Source organism: Gouania willdenowi, chromosome 9 (assembly GCF_900634775.1).
Source record: "Gouania willdenowi chromosome 9, fGouWil2.1, whole genome shotgun sequence".
NCBI classification, from domain to species: Eukaryota; Metazoa; Chordata; class Actinopteri; order Blenniiformes; family Gobiesocidae; genus Gouania; species Gouania willdenowi.
Genome location: NC_041052.1, coordinates 35891505 through 35911722, shown reverse-complemented (window position 1 = coordinate 35911722; position 20218 = coordinate 35891505). Strand labels below are relative to the sequence as shown.

Below are 20218 nucleotides of genomic sequence, written 5' to 3'. Positions count from 1 at the left end.
CTCCCCCCACCCCCTCACCTAGGTGTAACACTGCTCTCTCTTTTTATATTCTCCCTTTAATAAAGTGTTTCTTACCCTTCCTTAGGGAGGGCTGGTGATGGTCACAAGTATGCAATAAAATAATGCAATTTATTTAATTGCAATAACAAAAAAAACAATAAAAAAAATGCATTGCTGTCTAAAAAAGATTGCACTTCTTGTAGTGTTGACCATTGACAGCATGTGCAGACAAGAAAAAAAGAAGCCAAACAATTTAACAAAGAAATGAAAAACAAATCAAATCAAGGTCAAAGTTCACAATGTCGCCATGTTTCTTAATTGGCGTTTTGGGTGGCCCTGAGGCCTAGCAACAATGCAGAGACAAACAAAGGACAGATTCTGAAACTTTGACTCACAATGTACAACTGAGGTGAATGTGGTTTCTGTATCCCCCCTGCAAGTGCCTTAAAATCAAGGTCAAAGTCAGAACTGCTCAATTCTAAATCTTAAATTGACATTTGTTCCTATTGGTCCCTGACACTCACTCCACCCATTCTTTCTTCTTTTTCTTGGGACGGATCAATTCATTGTAGTTTAAACTTATTATAGTGTACAGAATCGTGATTTAGGACTGCTGTCTGTCACAACGAGAAATTTTCTAGCATGCCCGAAATGTATATGGAGGTCACTAACTCGTACAACATCGACAACGCGACGAAAACTAGATGTTGCTGGTATCCTAATATAAGATATGTCCTAATGATGTATATTGTCATGGGATATCAATAAACCCAGGATATAGATTAGAAATGTTCTGTATTGTACAGAAAATTCAGTGACATATCCAGTGAGATATTCTGGGATTCTGGCCCTTTTTGCCCAGTATGAATTACCAGAATCTGTCCATTGTCATGACCTGTCGATATCAGTTAAATATCTCACCTAAAACTGGCCTGATGAAAAAATCTGTAATAAACATGTTTTATATGAGAAAAGGTGATGATATATGCTACAGATATTGGCATTATTCTACTCAAAGTTGATTTCCTATATTCTGCATCGCGTTATCTTCATACTTTGTATATGACAAGAAGATGTATACTTCATCTATATTTGATTAGATATGGTTCATGTTAACAAAACCTTAAATATGCATATTTTGTAGTAGTTCCAGAGTCAAGATATGGCTTTGAGGGATATACACTATACAATCAATATATGACACATCCAGAAATGCCATAGAGTTAATCAGTATTCTAGAAAAATACTGTCATCAGATATGACCTAATGTCATATATAAAACACATACATGACAAAATCTAAATATTGTTTGTATCCCAGTACAATATATTGTCTTCATGCTGTATATTAGGTTCATATTTGACCAGTAATGGTGCGTATCAACAAAACTCAGGATATGCATCAGAGATGTCCTTATTCTAGACACAATCCAAAAACGAATATCTAGGATTTCTGGGTATTTTCACCCTGAGGACATTTACGGAACACATACATGACAAAATCTAAATATTGCTTGCACAATATATTGTCTTCCTGATGTACAGTACCTGTATGTTGGGTTCATATTTGACCAGATATGTCTAGAATACAGAAAAGTCTGTATTCTAGACAGAATCAAAAATGGGATATTTGGGATTCTTGGTCTTTTCCTCCAGTACGGTCTCTGCAACCTTTTGTTTGGGGGTCGCAGGGTGAAAGTCTTTATTATTTTAGCAATCACTAATCTTTTTTTAATCTTATATTTACTGTAAAAACATAAAAAACAGTGACTTTTACAATTGAATGGAAGCTTTTGGTAAAAGCTCACTGTGTGTGGATTAATGAGAGGAGTGCTGGGAGACAAGACAGGCTGTGTTAGACGCTGTAGATGGTTTAATCCAAGGCTAATGATTCACCTAAAAAACTGCATGTGAGCAACCAAATGACTCGTGACACAAAGCCTAGTGGTTGTTTTTTTCACCTATGATAATTTATCTTCAACATAATCTCTCCTGTTTGTTAACTGCTCAGGTGTGTATAATGTGGATCCAATAAACAAAGGTTAGGCAAGCTCTGTGATTACAAATAACCATTGTGCATTTTATTTGATTTTATTATTTTTTAAGTTCTGTAGAAGAACTAAACCTGTTCACGTTGTTAGATTTCTGTGTATTTTTACAAAAACTAAAGGGAGTTTTGACTGGGTTTCTGGAAATTATGACTTTATTCTCATAAAACGTTCTTCTTCTAATATTTTGACCTTTATTCTTGTAACAAAATACTTTATTCTCGTAATGTTTTTTCTCCGTAGAATTCCAACTTTTTTCATTGTAAGATTTTTTTACTTGTGACAGTAGGATTTTATCTGCGTAATACTTATAATAGTACTAATATTTTTCTCATAAAATTAGAACAGAGATTGGCCACTTTTATCACGGAGGGGTCCACAAAGATGTGATTTTCATTGTGTGTGTATTGTTATTTCATTCCATGTAGTTTTTGTTGTTGTTTTTTTGTGTGGTTTTGGGTATTTTGGCCGTCGTTTTGTACATGTATTTATTTATTTTTTGTATTTTTGAAGCCGTGTTGTGTATTTTTTTATTACTGTATATTTTTCAGGGTTTGTGTCAATGTTTTTTCAAGTTTTTATAATGATTTTTAGGTTTCCATAAAAAAAAAATTTGTACCTCGGAGCCAGCAGCATACAAAAAAAGACATGTAGTTGTCTTGTCTGTTTTGTGGGTAATTTTGTCTGTTTTTGTTGTCATATTGTGCAATTTTCTTTAATTTTGTATGTTTTAGGGCAGGATTCTCAACTGGTGGGTCAGGACCCAAAGGTTAGTTGCAGACCTGTACTGGGTGGGTTGCGAACATCTGGTCAAAAACAAATACATACTTAATGTCTCTCATGTTGGACTTCTCTTTTATTTTGAAAGAAACTTTTTTTTTTGTTGCACAGAAAACTGTATAGATTAATGTTTTTAAAAAGAATATGTATGTGTGTTTTCAACAGCTATTTTTGAAAAACTAAATTTGGTCGGTTGAATTCTAACAAAAATTTGGTTGCGATTTAAAGACCGTGGGAAAATGTGGGTCCCAGGGTGAGACCAGTTGAGAACCCTTGTTTTAGGGTGTTGTTTTGTGTATTTTTGTTTTAACTTTGTGCATTTTTCTGTAATTTTGAATAGTTTTTGTAGTCTTTTTTTGTTTTTGGAGTCATCTGATGGCCCACGGGCCACATGCGGCCCTTGGTTTAATTTTATGCAAAAATACAACGACTTACACCATTGAATACAGTAAGGACATGTACTACAAATCTAGATGACCTCTTATCGCCCTAACTTCCAGAATTGAATCAGTGTGTGCTGGACTACGAAGCTCATTGGAGCTTAATCACTATGGAAATAATGGAATTAGCTAGTACTAAAGCCCCGCCTCCTGAGCAATCAGATATTTTAGAAAATGACCTGCCCATTGATAGAAGATCCTGGTTGGTGTAGATCTGACAGCTGAGTTTAGGAAAGAAGATTATTAATGATAAATGCAATCCTTTCATTTACCGATGACATCCTTTAGGAAAGATATAGATTCATATTTGATGGACTGATCTATAGAGGGTTTTCACGGCGCGTCATCAACCGCGTCATCAACCCGGAAGTCGCCATTTTGGAGATAAAGCAGCAGGTCTACAAACAGCACGCAGACAGGAAAATCCCAAAGTTTAAGACTAAACAGTGAACTATTGCCGTGTTTTTGGCTGTACCAATCAGTCAAACAGTGAGACACATTTGGAATTTTATAGATTGCCAAAAAATCATCACAAATCAGGGAGAACAATCTCACAAGTTATCAGAGGAAAGGAGGCGCTTGTGGCTAGCAAAGCTAAACCAGGATCTACGAGGTAAAAATCTGGACTATTATATATCCTGATATCATAACTATTACATGGATTTCACCAAGCCCTAAGACAGCAGAAGACTTTAAATCTTATAGAAGTTTGAAGGTCGGCTGCAGAGGCTCGCGTTAGCAATGGATATACCGTATATCGGCAGATAACTAGTCAGTTCTCAGTGAACCTGCAGCGTAGTTACTCTAAAATAGTATACGACCACCTTAGATTAAGGCAAATCAAACTGTTATCGTCCGTTAGATGCGACTACTCTGGACCTTGATTCTTGGATTGCTACGATAGCTACTGTACATCCAGCGACCTGCGATGCAGCAGACCCTCATACCAGCGGTGTCCGCCAGTGGAGGAGACATAAGCGGTGGGATCAGAAGCAGGAGCTGGACTAGCAACCACGCTAAAAGCTAATCCTCAGAGAATGCCCGCTTTCTTCCATCCTGTGTTCTAATGTCTGGAGAACTACCTGGACTACCTGGATTTAAATGTAAGACTGGAGATGAGGGCGGCCATGTTTGCATATACACCAATAACAACTGGTGCAACAATGGTGAGCTAGTCTCACGTCACTGATGTAGAACTACTGACTATAAAATGCAGACATTGTTCTCCCTGATCTGTTAGAACTAGTCTATAAAACTCCACGTTTTTCAAAAATCACGGCAATAGTTCACCATTTCATGCCGCTTGACTCCAAAATGGCGACTTCCGGATTGATAATATGGTTGATGATGCACCGTGAAAAAACTCTATAGTCAGCGGATGAAGCCTGTGTGTCGATCGTATGCACGGATGTGGTGAAGTCATTCATAAATAATTCACTCATAGCCTCAGCAGGACATCCGACAGGTAAACAATGTGCTCTCATCTCTCATCCAGGTGTGTGTGATAAATAGCTGTACTTAAAAGAACATGTGTTCTGTAATAAAGTTTAACTGACTAGAGCGCTGTCCGTTTATCATCCAATGGATTAATATCATTAATTAATAAATAATCACAGGCTTTTATACATTTTCAGCAGCTTCCTGCCTGGGTTGTTTTATACCTGCCTTTTCTATGACAGTGTTGTTTTTGGTCTAAATTATGGATTTTAATTATTCATCATTCATCATCTACCTATCCTGGTCGGGACCAAGGTATGAAGTGGATCAGATCTGGGTGAGTATGAAAGCTCCGCCTCCTGCTGCGCGCTGCACTAACACTGTTGCTCTTTGCTGTCATCATGGATTTATATTCACTACATTTGTTTCAGATCATAAGCTGTTCCTCCATTCATTGCCAGTTCTTTCCATTGATTGGTCAGACGGTGCGATCTCCACCGCTGTCACGTGCACGCGCAGGTAGCGAGGCTGTAATCGCTGGGCTTAAATTAGCGTGTTTTGATCGACGGTCGTAAAACAGCTCCTGTTTGACAGAGAATGTTGGGTTAGTTGAAGCCAGCAAACGGAGATTATTCCAATCTAGATTTGTAACATAGGCCCATTAAGACAGAAAAAAAAACAACAACCCAGAAAACATTCCAAAAACACACAAAACTACTCCAAAAAATGAACAAAATGACAACAGTAATACAGAAAATTACTCCAAGTAACACAAAACGAAAACAAAAATACACAAAATGAATAAACAATATACAAAATTACAGAAAATGGCAACAAAAGTACACAAAAAAATGACTGCAAACCCACAGGACAAAACAAACAAGCAAAACGACAACAAAAATACATAAAAAATTAGTCCAAAAAAAGCGAAATGACAAGATAAATACATAACATGACAACATATATTTTACAGGAAAAATACACAAAAGGACAACAAAAATGTTGGCCACCTCTGGATTAGACCAATGCCTGTGACGTTTTCGGGGGCGGAGCCTAGGGTCCTCTGGGCGGGGCCAGAGCTGAAGGTGTACACACTGTTCAGTCTGCAGCAGTGAGACGTCAGTGTGTGAGCGGAGTCGGACTGTCGTGTTGTTTACGTCCAACAGCTGATCAAACTACACCGACATGGGAGGAGGTCTGAACATGAACTACTTCCGCTCACTCACAACATGGACTCCACAGGTTTAGAGTGAGGTTCGGTTCCGTGAAGGCAGCACCAGCATGGGAGCAGCTCCTGGATAAACCTGGGTCATGTCTCTGCGGGTCATGCTGTCGGTCCTGGTGCTGGGTGCGGGCTACCTGCAGCTCATCTGCGGCTCTAACCCGAACCTGAGCCTAAAGCAGCCCGGGTTGGCATCAGCCGGAGGGTCCCTGAACGCATCACTAAACTCCATGCTGGAAAACAACAACGATGAGGTGTGTGAGCTCGTGCTGAGGTGCTGTCAGCTGACCTGGTGGTGTCACGTGATGCAGGAGAGAAATGTCGATAAATCAATTAAAATAAAACCTTCTCCACTCAGGTGTGTTAGATACGGTCAGGTGGTCAAAATCAGCCAATCAGAGAGGAGGAAAAGTATAATCCAACTTTAATACTGTATTTAAAAATATTTATTGATGTACAATGTGAGTAGAAATACATTTTAGTCTGTTCACTTACAACACGAAGCAATAAATAGGAGCATTTTCAAACTATAATTACCATGAATCATTAGTAGAAACAACAACAGCCAAACATCTAAATTCAAGACATTTGTGACTAAACGCAGCGAGATAATTAAATAAATAGGATTATGGTTAAAATAATATTTGATAGTAAAAAAATCTGATTCTGGAAATAGAAATCTAATATTTATAAATACGTATTTATTCATATTTATTTGTAGTATATTTTCATATTACATTTTTACATTTATTATGTATTATAATCATTTATATACTATTTACTTTACTATAAATAATACATATAAAATATAGTTTCAATTCAAAATGTGTGACTAAATCATTTGGAAGGTCATAAATAGTAGTAGTGATAATAATAATAATAATAATAATAATAATAATAATAATAATAATAATAATAATAATAATATTAATAATAATAAATAGTACTAGTGTTGAAATTGAAATTTCCTATTAAAAATGCTTTTGGAAGTAGAAATTAAGTCTTTATAATGATTTGAATTAATTCATTCATTTATTTATATTTCTCGTTTATTCATATATTTACTTGTATTATATTTTCTACTCTATATAAATGGGAAATTTCAGAATAGATGAATACATTCATATTAATCATTAGCTAAAAATTAACAACTCAATTCAAAATATTTGTGACTAAAACCTACAAGGTCATAAATAGTTGTAGTATTTAAATTGTTCTGATTTCCTATTAAAAAAACCTGCTTTTGGAAATAAAAATTAATATTAATAAAACCTACACTTTAGCACGCGAATAGATCATTTCATAATGACAATTAAAAAAAAAAAAATGAAATTAGTGTTAGAGTTAATTTTGTAGATCCAGCTTTCTTTTTCTTTTGTCCCTAAAACTGTTCATTTTTGTAAACATTCACAGCTGAAAGCAGATTCCTGCTCTACTCTTTTTTTTTTTTTTTTTTTTTTTTTCTGTACGTACACCTGGATGTTTACACGTAATAGTGAATGTCTGACCGTTGTGTGTGTGTGTGTGTGTGTTGCAGTGTGACATTGTCATGAATCAGACGGCCGCAGAGCGCTGTGCGTTTGTCAGGAGCACAGAAGACTGTAAAATGCAAGATGGCTTCATCAACTACCTGGATGTGGCTTTTTGTCTGCTGCCCCCCAACCTCGCCATGCTCACCATCTCTCTATGTGTAAGACGTGAAGCAATTTGTGATTTAAACGTTGATTCCTCCTGTTTTCAAAAGCTGAATTTCTCGCAATAACCATTTACATTTCCTCTATTTGCGGCATTATTTACGTAATTTCAATTTAAAAACAGGGACAGAAATGAAAGAATTAAGGTAAATAATAGAAATGATGTAGAAGGTGTTTTTGCCTTAAACTTAACTTAATGAATCTAAAGCGCAATATCAGTTTGACCAACACCCTCAAATCGTGCCCAACATTCTAAATACAGATAATGAAGCTATCTCTTTTCAATAACTAGATATTTCTTGGCCGTATTTGCGCCAATTGCGTTATACTTTGTGTTTTTGGAGCCAACAAGGAACAGCTGATCAACTGCCATATTTGGTCAATATGGATTATTAGGGCTGGGACTTTATCGTGTTAATTGCCATTAATTAATTACAGAAAAAAAAAATTGACTTTGGGTTGTAAATACCTTTTTTTCTTTGCACTCCAAACAGCACAGGACCTTTCTCATTTCACGAGTTCCCGGTATCCCCAAAATACTGATGCACAGACTATAACACAAGAGATGGGAGGTCATTGCTGTGCTTCGTGGGTGTTAATTTTAGTTTTTAAAAACTTAAAATACTACAGATAGCGTCGTTTGAAGTGATGAACTGCTGTGTAGAAATACTATTTCAAACTAAATTCATCAACTTCATCAGTTGCTCTGTTTATTTCATGCCACAGATATTCTAACTATTTTGCAATGTTTCCACTTCTCTATAATGTTCTGTACTCGATACTGTTTTTTATTTTATTTCCCCAAAAAAAACATTTGTTTTAGAAAGTTTACGAAGCATTAATATAGCTTACTTAAAATTAAGTTTGTGCTTTGTGAACAATGCAATCATGACATTCTTTATTCATATTGTACATTATGTTAATAAGGAAGTGGATCAGGGCCAATTTTTATGGAGAAAACAATTTCGGCCAAATCAAGAATAAAGTAGTCGAAATGTTGAGAATAAAGTTGAAATGTTGAGAATAAAGTTGAAATATAATGTTGAGATTGAAGTTGAAGTTTAAAAAATTAACTCAAAATGCAATGTGGTGATATGTGATTGGCTATAACAAATCATGGCGGACAGGCGCTTCGCCCAATCAGCTTCAAGCATTCCGTTCATGTCCCTCCCTGGTTCCGAAAGGATTCGCCAGGAACAGACTCAGATATATGTGGAGAACTCGAGTTAGAGGGAGGGGCTACACATCAATCTGGCTCTTGCCAGGTTAAATATTTTGAGTTCATTTTTGAAAGTTAGACTTTATTTTTGACATTATTCCTGACATTTTATTTTTGATATGCCCAAAATTATTTTCTCCATCAAAATTGGCCCTAATCCACTTCCATAATGTTAGCACTCAGTGTTGAACATAAAAAGCACATTTTTGTTGTTTAAACTAATTTATTAGTTATTTATCAAAATCCATTTACATTGGAAAAACTATTGCTTCCTGTGTCAAATATTGCTAGGCGATTAATCAAGATTATTTAATGACAAAGTCTCTAATTATTTATATAATATATATTTCAATGGAGTCCCACCTCTAGTTATTACCTATTGACTTTAATTCCTTAATGGGCTGAAATCCTGAAGCAAAGCGAAAGTAAAATATAGCACTAGCTACGATTCACCATCCACACCCTCTGTATTAAAAAGGAACTCCTAGAGTTTCAGTGTGATGAGTCCAATAGTGCACTGTGTGTGTGCGTGTGCGTGCGTGCGTGTGTGTGTGTGTCCTTAAAACTTGAACTTTGTGTGCTTCTCCTCAGGTCGTATGGCTTTTCTTCCTCTTCGTCATTCTGGGACTCACTGCATCAAAGTTGTAAGTGTCCTTAGTGGGAGTTTTTAGTCTTTGTTCACTGTGTCAGTGCTGGAAAATGAAAATTACACACACACGCACACACACACACACAGATAATCTGATGGTGGCTTTATGGTGCTTGAAGCAGTCACATGCAAACAATCACCTGACAGTAAAGAGTGTTCCATTGCTGTTTCTCTAATTGTGGGATGGTGGGATATGCCAGAGGAAGTAAAGCTTGTTCCGTTCTTCTTTTCTATAACTTTCTTGTCACAAACTGAAAAACAACCAGCAACAAACTCTGTGACTGAAGAACTAATCATTGAAATCAATAATGGGAAATGTTCTCACAGCAGTGACACAAACATGAATTTATCTGATTTAAGGGCCACGTTATCAACATTCATGTCAGCATTAGGAACAATGACTGATCTGAGCATAAATACAGCAAACAACAAAGGCTGTTTCTTTGTTGTTATATTTGTGTATTTTTTACTGTCATTTTGTGCGTTTTTGTTGTTATTTTGTATGTTTTTCTCTAATCTGTGTTTTTTTTTCTTTTTCTTTTGAATGTTTTCTGTTTTTTCTTTGTGTATATTTTCCTGTTATTTGTTTGTGTTTTTGTTGTTTTTTGCTTTGTGTATTTTTATTGCGGTTTAGTATATTTTCTTTTATTTCGTTGCGTTTTGGGGTCAATTTGTGTGTTTTTTTTTTGTGATTTTGTGTTTTTGGAATAAGTTTTTTGCTGTGTATTTGCGTAGCCATCTTGTGTGTTTTTGGAGTTGTTTTGTGTATTATTGTTATTTTGCATGTTTTTATATTTACAAATTTTTTTGATATAGTTTTGTATATTTTTCTGCATTTTCTGTATTTTTATTGTGGATTAGCATTTTGTTTTTCTCCCATTTTGTGTACTTTGGGAGTCAATTCGTGGATTATTGTTGTGGTTTTGTGTTTTAAAAATCTCTTGTGTATTTTTAATGTTGTTTTGTGTTTTTGTGGAGCAAATTTAGGGCATTCTTTTGTAGTATTGTTTGTTTTGGAGCCTTTTTTGCATTTACTTTAGTTGCCCATGTTTGATTTAAATCTCTATCTTCTGGTGTTGACTTTTTTATTTAAAAAAAAAGACATCTTTCCACAATAAAAATATTTGTTTTTCTCCCTCCAACAGCTTCTGTCCAAACCTGTCAGCCATCTCCTGCAGTCTACATCTAACGCACAACGTGGCCGTATCCTTTCTCTGAGCAGCCACCAGGGTGGGTGTCAATTATAATTGTAATCCTGTAATTGATAATTAATTACAATTATGACATAATTATAATTGGAATCATAATTGAAAAACACTGTTGCTGTTGTAATCATATTGAAATTGTAATTGAGTTCAGATAAATTACTTTGTCATTTTAATTGACATGAAAATTCTATAAAAACTGTCAATTACAATTTAATTAAATGCAAAACCATGTTACAGTTCTATGGCTTACACATATGTAGTTATTAAAATATGTTTCAGATTAACCGTTCACGCTCAGTGCTCTTGAGTATAATTTTACCATTTTTAAAATAATTGAACTCTAGGACAATACTGACAGAAAAAATGCTCAGACGGCCACAACTAAAAAAATTAATACCAATATTTCCATTGATTAGGAAGCCCAACAAGATACCCAGAAATGAGAAACAAATTTAGATGATATGTAACATTTCTGGTTTATTTTACAGCTGATTTAAGACATGGGACAAAACTGACCTGTTATCATAAGAGATGCTAACAGAAAGCTAACACAAGAGATTGTTTCAGGCTCAGTAATTGTGATTGATTGTAATTGAACTTTATTAATTGAGAACGTAATTGCAATTTACTTTTAGGTGGAAAATAATATTTGTAATCTTGACTGTATTTGGAAAAAATTCTGGTCACAGTAATCATAATTTAGTTATGATTGAACATTGATAATTGAAGACGTAATTGTACTTAAAAAATGTAACTATAATAGTAATTGTGTATCTGATAATTCATTACAATTATGACATAATTATAATTGTAATTATGATTGGAAGAATCTGTTGTAATCATAATTGAGTTCAGATAATAGACTTTGTAAATGTAAGTAGCCTGAAAATTCTATAAAAACTGTCATTTACATTTAACTAAACACAAACCTGGGGAGCCATGTTTACACATATGTAGTTAAAGCAGAACTATGTCGATTTTTCACCCTAATAAATCCTTCTCATAGTCCCTGTGAGGGTAATACAAGTGTTTATGGGGTGGTTGGGGGGTCTTTCATCTCCCCCTGCTGTCTCTGGACAGAAAATCGCACTTGCAACTTTCCTGCATCTGACACGGTGGCAAGGCGTACTGCTTTACGGCAGCCCAGTACAAACTAATGCTAGATTATGACCAGCCCAGTGGCTGCACATGTTTTTCTACAAATTCACTTTTCTCAAACTTATATCATGCGGAGCCAGCAAAAAAATGTCAGAGAAGACCTTTGTCTGAGGAACGGAGCAACTCTATGCAGTGACAGCTCAGCAGCAACACACAGCAATCACACACACTGTTGTCACGGCAACAGGCATGCACACACAATCCAGCGTTCCATCAGGCAGCACACACACAAATCCATCCATCCATCCATCCATTTTCAGAGTCGCTTTGTCAGCACACAAACAAACAAACAAACACATCACACACACTCCCTTCCGTATTACTCCCACATCATTCATTTATTTTACTTGTCTCTCTTCCTCATACTGTTCACATGGTCACATGGGACTATATGTGTGAAAGCACCCTTAGTGTCACTGTTGTATTAGGATTTTTCAGTGATCGGTTGCTACTGTCTTGGGAGAGCAAAGGTGCTCATGTAGCTGTGGGGTGGGGCAGGTTGTGGGGGGTGCAGAGTGTTTACGACAGTGACATAACCAAAAGGGACCTTTAGGGGGAGCGCTAAGCACAAGTTACTTAGTTCTGCTTTAACAATGATTAAAATGTGTTTCATATCAAGTTTACCTGTCACTTCTCATCAGGATCATTTTACTATTATTGATTAATTGTAGTTCAACTTTAGTATTTGATAATGTAATTGTAATTGACTTCCCGGGGGACAAGAATAGTTGTAATTTTAATTGTAATTGGAAAAAATAATGTGTCACTGTAATTTAGTTGTAATTGAACATGGATAATTGTAGACTTAATTGTAATTGAAAAATGTAATTGACCCCAACCCTGGCAGCCAGTTTCCTTGACCAGTGTCCGTGCTGAGGGCGTGACGTTTCTAGCTCTGGGTAACGGAGCTCCAGACATCTTCAGTGCCATGGCAGCGTTCTCCAGACCTCACACTGCTGGGATGGCTGTAGGAGCTTTATTTGGTGGGTACACACACACACACACACACACACACACACACACACACACACACACACACACACACACACACTAAATAAAGGCATTTAATAAACAGCAGCATGGTCTTTCAGGAGCTGGTATCTTTGTCTCTACGGTGGTGGCCGGCAGCATCGCTTTGGTCAAACCATTTGCCGTGGCCTCACGTCCGTTCCTGCGTGACGTCATCTTTTACATGGTGGCTGTGTTCTGGACGTTTGTCATGTTGTACAGAGGAACCACAACGCTGGGAGAGACCCTGGGTACACACACACACACACACACACACACACACACACACACACACACACACACACACACTACTTGGACAGCTGTTCTTTTTTTGTTTTGCTTTTTTAGGCCTTTTTGAATTTCATTTTATTTAGTTTAATTAGTTTTAATAATCTGTTCGTAGTGTGCGCTCACTGCAGAATTGATAAATACCGACGCTTGGTTGAATATGATTGAACGCCATATTGAATGGTTGATCAATGAGGGCCAATGTGTGTATTTTTGTTGCTGCGTTTTTCAATTTTTGCATGTTTTTGGGGTATTTTTCTGATCTTTTTCTGTATATCTTTCTTAGTTTTTCATAGTAATTTTGTAAAAAAAAAAGAAAAAAAAAATCAATTTGTGATGTTTTGTATATTTTTCTGTATTTTTGTAATATAAATAATAATACATCAAATTTTGATAGTGCTTTTTTTGACACTCAAAATAAAAAAGGGGATTTATGGAAAAGCCCGTTTGAACAGGTGGGTTTTGAGTAATGTTTGGTAGTGAGTCAGAGTTTCTAATGGGCGGTGGGAGTGAGTTCTAAAGGGTGGGGGCAGCGAAGGCTCGGTCCCCCAAGGTCCAGCGGTTAGTGCGGGTGGTGGGAGTGAGACGGAGGTGCGGGGTGGGTTGGTGTTGTTGCAGGAGCTTGGTGAGGTAGGGCGGGGCTAGGTTACGGAGGGACTTGTAGGTGAGGAGGAGGAGCTTGTATTGAATGGGGAGCCAGTGGAGCTGTTGGACAACGGGGGTGATGTGTTCTCTGGACCAGGTGTGCGTGAGGAGGCAGGCAGCAGAGTAGTCATTTGTGTATATTTTCTGTTGTATTGTTGTATTATTATATATTGTATTTATTTATATTTTTCTCTTGGTTTTCCATATTATTGTAGTCGCCCTGGGTGTTTTGGGAGTAAATGTGTATTTTTCTGACATTTTCTGTTTTTCTGCATTTTGTGAATTTTGGTTTTTAGAGACAGTTATGGGTTTTTTCCTGTCGTATTGATATGTTTATTGATATTTGTTTTCTGTGTTTTTGTAGTCGCCCTGGGTGTAATCTGTATTTCTTTTGTAATTTTCTGTGTTTTTGGTGTCATTTATGCATTTTCTTTGGGGGGCTGCATATAATAAGAGCGAGGGCCGTTTGTGGCCCTGGGGCCGCCAGTTTGATGTTGCATGTCTGATTGAGAGGTGTGCTGGTATTTATTTATTTTCATTTGTTTATTTAGATTTAAAAAAGGCGCCCACTAAGTGAGAGTAATATATCTGAATGTTTAAGAGTTGACGAAGCTCGTGCTGTGCTTTTAGGGTACCTGGGTCTCTATGTGGTTTACGTGCTGATGGTCATCATCAGCGCCTACATCTACAAGAGGCAGAAATATTCAGTAAACGCCAGCGTGCAAAGTGTTGGCCCTGCTCCAGGTTGGACTCACACACATGCACGATTAAAACAATAATGGCAGTTTATGATGTTCTGCTTTTTCTTCTTTACAGCAGAGTTTCACTCCTCTGAGTCATTGTCAGAGGAGGAAGTTACACGTCTGAACGCTGCAAACCTGCAGCACGATTACGGTACCAGTCATTGTGCTCAGAGGGAACAGCAGCTACTGTGTGTTTAAAAACAGGAGGTCACTGTGTGTGTGTGTGTGTGTGTTCCAGAGTCAGAGTACCGACCACTTCTGCCTTACTGTGAGTCCACGTTTCAGATCCTGCTGAGCTCTTTAAACCCAGTGGACCACAGACAGTGGAGGAGGAAACCCTGGACATGGAGGGCTCTTAAGATTCTCAAGGTGTGTGTTGTGCATTTTATTTTATTTTTTTAAATGCTGTAGATAAACTAAACCTGTTCACATTGTTATATTTCTTTACATTGGCCCCCACAAAGTAAACACATAAAATGACAAAAACAAAAAACACAAAACAACAGCAAAAATACACAAAAGGATAACAAAAATACACAGAATTCTTCCCAAAACACACAAGACGACTACAAAAATGCACAAAAATAACTGAAAATAAATATAATGGCGACAAAAACGCACAAAATGACTCCAAAAACAAAAAAGATAACTGAAGAATTTAAAAAACATATAAAATGACAACCAAAATACACAAAAAATTAAATAAAAATAAAACAGTCTGAAACAAAAAATACACAAAATGACTCCAGAAGTGCAACACGACAACAGGAATACCCAAAATAAGAGAAACATATAAAAAATGGCAATAAAAACACACAAAATGACTCAAAGATAACTACAAAAATGCACAAGTTATTTAAAAATGATATAAAACAACAAAAATACACAAAAACAAAAGGAAAACATATTAAATGGAAAGTCCTCACAAAAAAAAAATACACAAACGAAATAAATAAAAAATAAAACACAAAAGGACTCCAAGAACACCCAAGACTGTGTGTGCTTGTGCGCGTGCGTGCATGTGTGTTTGAATGACCATGTCATCTTTCATTCTCTGTTCTCCTCTCAGACTCCTGTGGAGCTGCTGCTGCTGCTCTGTGTTCCCGTGGTCGACCCAGACAAAGACGACAAGAACTGGAGACGTCCTCTCAACTGCCTCCAGATGGTCACGGCTCCACTGGTCTGTGTGCTGGCCTTCCAGTCTGGAAGTTGTGAGTGGATTTCATATGTACCAGGCAACCTGTGAGATAACGTCATCTCAGACTTTTTGTTTTCACTCTTTGCTCGTGTGAACTGCTCAGACGGGATGTACCTGATCCGAGGAGAGTTTCCTGTGTGGGTCCTCACTCTACTGCTGGGTTTTTTCCTGTCGGCCATCGTCTTCTTCTCAACCACCAATGACAATCCTCCTAAATACCACTCAGTGAGTATGAGCTTCCACGCCGTCACCCTGACACTTTTCAGGTCTTTCCTTTGCTCACAAACTCTATAGAAGTGTAAGGTTGATTATCAGCTATGCAGACGACACACGACTATATCTATCACTGAACCAAATGACTATGGTCCCATAGAACAGTGGTTCTCAACCTTTTCAGACTGTAACCCTCAAAATAAAGGTTCCAGAGACCAGGGACCCCCACTGTAGCTGAAGGTGGTTGAACACAGACATGGACATTGAAGAACAGTCATGTGGAGACAGGGTCATCTATTAGGGGGAATAAAGGGGAGAGCTTTTTGGGGTCCATCTATAATGTCAGCAAAATGATGGTCCATTGTTTTATGAATCTGTGAAAACCACATTTATTTATTTATCTGAATAATATCCACTGTTATCCAGGATTTTTATTATTTGTGCCATAGTTATAGTCATCTTAAATATCCTTGTTTCAATCAGGAATATAATGGGTTCAAAGTGACCAAAATGGACAGAAAAAGTGGTAAAAATGGTTCAAAGTGTCAATATTGGCTTAAAAGTGGCAGAAAAAGTAGAAACAATTAGTTTAAACTGGTGAATGTGGTGAAAGTGAAAATAATGGGTCAACATATGCGTCATTTGGTAGAAAAAGTGGCGGTAAGGGTTTACAAGTGCCGCAAATGTCTATAAAGTGGAAAAAAATGTGCAGAAAAAGTATGTAATCATGCCTTGTAATTCACTGTTATGAAAGCAACTGGAGTGGGAGGAGCTTAATAATGAGCGTCTGCTTCTCCTCAGCTCTTTGCTGTCCTGGGCTTCGTGGTGAGTGCGGTGCTGATCAGTGCGGCTGCCTCTGAGGTAGTCAGCCTGCTACACATGCTCGGTGTGGTGCTGCGTCTCAGTAACACTGTGCTGGGCCTCACGCTCCTGGCCTGGGGAAACAGCATCGGAGGTACAGTACCTGCACTACATAGTCTTTGATGAACCACCAACCAGTCCATGTTTTCCACCTGGAACACCTGCATCACCAAACTCATCTTTAAAATGATTTAGTTTAAAGGGTTCAGAAAAATTATGTTTGCCATGGTTGGTAAAAGTGACATTTATATGTTAATTTGAAAAATAAATACATTTTGATTGTTACTGTATTTTAATGGAAATCTTTAAAATGAGAAGTTGTACATTTCCTTGTTTTCAGACTGTTTTTCTGACATCACCATTGCCCGACAGGGTTACCCTCGCATGGCCATATCGGCCTGCTTCGGAGGCATCATTTTCAGTATCCTTTGTGTGTGTGTGTGTGTGTGTGTGTGTGTGTGTGTGTGTGTGTGTGTGTGTGTGTGTGTGTGTGTGTGTGTGTGTGTGTGTGTGTGTGTGTGTGTGTGTGTGTGTGTGTGTGTGTGTGTGTGTGTGTGTGTGTGTGTGTGTGTGTGTGTGTGTGTGTGTGTGTGTGTGTGTGTGTGTGTGTGAGAGCCTGACTCTTTCTGAAAACCACCTTTAACTGGGATTCTCTCAGACATGCTGTTTGGAGTTGGTCTGGGATGCTTAGTGCAGATGGTGAAGACACACTCCAACGTGCAGGTGATCATTTAACATACATGTTCATTAACCCTACAATTATCCTTTGGGTCAATTTCACCCCATTCATGTTTATCATTCAAAAATTATGACTTTTTTTTTTGCATTATATTTCATGACTTTTCCTAATTTGATGGGTACAATTGTCAAACATTATCATGATATTTTTTTCAATGTGCTAAACACATATTGGTGTTCCTCTGGGGTCAATTTGACCCCGAGCAGCTTTAGCTGTGTAAAACTTAACTATGTGTGACCTTACATCACCACACCTGCAGATTCATAGTTGATAGTTTTGAGTTGGTGCCCTAGGCAAGAGTGGATCCCCCCCCCCCAAATAAATAATATATATATTTTAAAAATTTTATATACAGGTTGTAAACATTTATTTTAAATATCAAGACAAAACAAAGCGTTTGTTCTGTGACACAACAAACCGTTGCACGAAAATACAACCTATTTTAGAAATTAGAATAATACACTATTACAATATAACACCTACAGGTATAGTGCAAATGTCCTGCGGGTGCAAAATCCAAAAGCAAACAGTGCGATCACAAGTTGAAATAAAATATAAAAGTGCAAGGAAATTTCTACTTTTCTGTTTGGTTTTTGCTAGTCAGTAACAAAAATCTTAAAACTAAAGAACACAATGTGCAAACAACACAATTATATAGAATAAAACCATGTAAAAAGGCAATGCAATGTTGTGGCTGCAATTTGGCACCCCTACAGCAGACGGTGCCCTAGGTGGCCGCCTGGGTTGCCTCACGGCAAGGCCGGCCCTGCTTGTGGTCATTAACGTTGTCAGTAAATTTGAGAAGTTTTGGATGAAAACCATTGAAAATAAATTATTTCCAATTTATAAGTTTCAGGTCACGGTATCATTATCAAGTGTTTGTTGATTTGTTGAATATATAAATAAAGTGTCTAAAAGTGTTAAAACTTGGTCAACAATTTTCTGAAAAGGAGGCAAATATTCCTGGGGTCAGACTGACCCCAAGGGTAAAATGTGTGATAATAGGAGGATGATGCATCTCCTCCTTTTTCCAGTTTGTATCCGAGGGTTCTCTGACGTGGACCCTCGCCGCGTCTCTTGGTTTGTCGCTGGTCGTGTCCTTCATCACCGTCCCGCTCTGCCGGTTTCATCTGGGTCGGCCCTATGGGATCTTTCTCCTCGTCTTCTACGCCTTATTTCTCCTGATCGCACTTCTCACAGAGTTTGGAATCATCCACTACAGCGAGTTGTGACAGTGGAAGGAAAACTTCTCCAGGAACAATTTAAAACTTTTTTCACTCTGTGCCTTTTTTTCCCCAAATGAACTGGAATTTACTGTAAATCAAACACACTGGGTGCAAAGCTGCTCTTTGAAGAATTAAAAAGAGTTTTATTTCATATTTAACATTTGTTTTATTGCTTCAGTGATTATTGATTAAGAACCAGAGTACAATAATAAAACAAAGACTTTACAATTGGACTATTTATTAAAATCCCTTATTTCAAATACATTACACAAGGTCAAGGTGTAGAAAAAGTAAAATATTCTTAGTCTGAGACGTTAGTCCAGACACTGTGTGAAACTAAACGGAGTGTCAGTGTTCATAGTTTTGGTCTGTAGAGAACAAAGGAAATAGTGTTGTTACGGATGAGCCTGTAAACTAGGGCATGGGGTTACCATGAAAACGTTAAGAACGCATTGTGGTTTTTCCGACATTGGAACCGGTCTTTCATCAGGCGTTTTCAGGTTAGTAGTAGAGAGCGAAGATGAAAGGGTTAACACGTATTAGTTTATGGTGTGAGCTCCAGGCTCTGAGCTGAGACCAGGTCCTGAAAAAGGAGACGAACCAGAACCAGGACTGTCCACGTCTCGCTCCAAGCTTTGGTCTGACTGAGGCAGATTTTCCTTTGAGTACTCGATGTACCACTCCTAGAGAAACAGAATCAGAACCGTTAGTGTTCATCCATTCTTGATTCATTAGAACAGTGGTTCTCAACCTTTTTGGTCTATCCCCAAAATAAAGGTCCCAGAGACCAGGGACCCCCACTGTAGCTGAAGGTGGTTGAACACAGACGTGAACATTGAAGAACAGTCATATGGAGACATGGCCATCTATAAGGGGTAATAAAGGGGAGAGATTTTTGGGGTCCATCCATAAAGTCAGCAAAATGATGGTCCATTGTTCTATGAATCTGTGATAAACACATTTAACTGAATAATATCCACTTTAATCAGGAAGTTTAACATTATTTGCACCATAGTATATAGTCATCTTAGAGATGTAAATCCTTCTTTTAATCAGAAATAAAATGGGTTAAATGTGACCAAAAATGGTGACATGGTGTTGAAATAGGATATTAAAAACCACAGAAATTGGTTAAACGTTGCAAATTAGAATGGTCCAAAAACAGACAGAAAAAGTGGTAAAAAAAAAAGGGTTCAAAGTGTCAATATTGGCTTAAAAGTGGCATATGCAACATTAGGTGGAAAAGTGGTGAAAGAGTTTATAAGTGACAGAAATGTCTTGAAAGTGGAAAAAAATGAGCAGGGAAAAATTGAGAAAATGGCAAAAAAAAAACCTAAAACAGGCTTAAATAGTTTCTTAAAGGCATCTGGAAACTAGGATTTTTTTTAACAATTTAAACCCATTTTTGCTTATTTTTACCCTTTTTCTGCAACTACACCCTAT

The 20218-nt window shown here is 37.3% G+C and overlaps 2 protein-coding genes across 3 annotated transcripts in view; one reads left to right on the top strand and one right to left on the bottom strand.

The window, feature by feature from the left end:
- The first annotated feature begins 5775 nt into the window (after window positions 1-5775).
- Window positions 5776-18933, top strand: slc8b1 (solute carrier family 8 member B1). 2 transcript variants are annotated; one of them, XM_028458351.1, is made up of 15 exons: window positions 5776-6180; window positions 7464-7616; window positions 9431-9483; window positions 10634-10691; window positions 12732-12837; window positions 12946-13113; window positions 14426-14539; window positions 14615-14689; window positions 14777-14907; window positions 15608-15749; window positions 15840-15961; window positions 16751-16904; window positions 17151-17231; window positions 17469-17533; window positions 18584-18933. In XM_028458351.1, exons 1-15 carry the CDS (start codon window positions 6016-6018, stop codon window positions 18779-18781), a joined length of 1785 nt encoding a protein of 594 aa, XP_028314152.1. In that variant the 5' UTR covers window positions 5776-6015; the 3' UTR covers window positions 18782-18933. The 2 variants fall into 2 exon arrangements, with proteins under 2 accessions (XP_028314152.1, XP_028314150.1); XM_028458349.1 differs by having other exon boundaries at window positions 5777-6180; window positions 14612-14689.
- Window positions 18893-20218, bottom strand: part of tpcn1 (two pore segment channel 1) — a 39098-nt gene continuing 37772 nt past the window's right edge. The window contains 1 exon segment of the mRNA XM_028458369.1: window positions 18893-19458. Coding sequence (XP_028314170.1) covers window positions 19315-19458 — 144 coding nt within the window. The 3' untranslated portion in view covers window positions 18893-19314.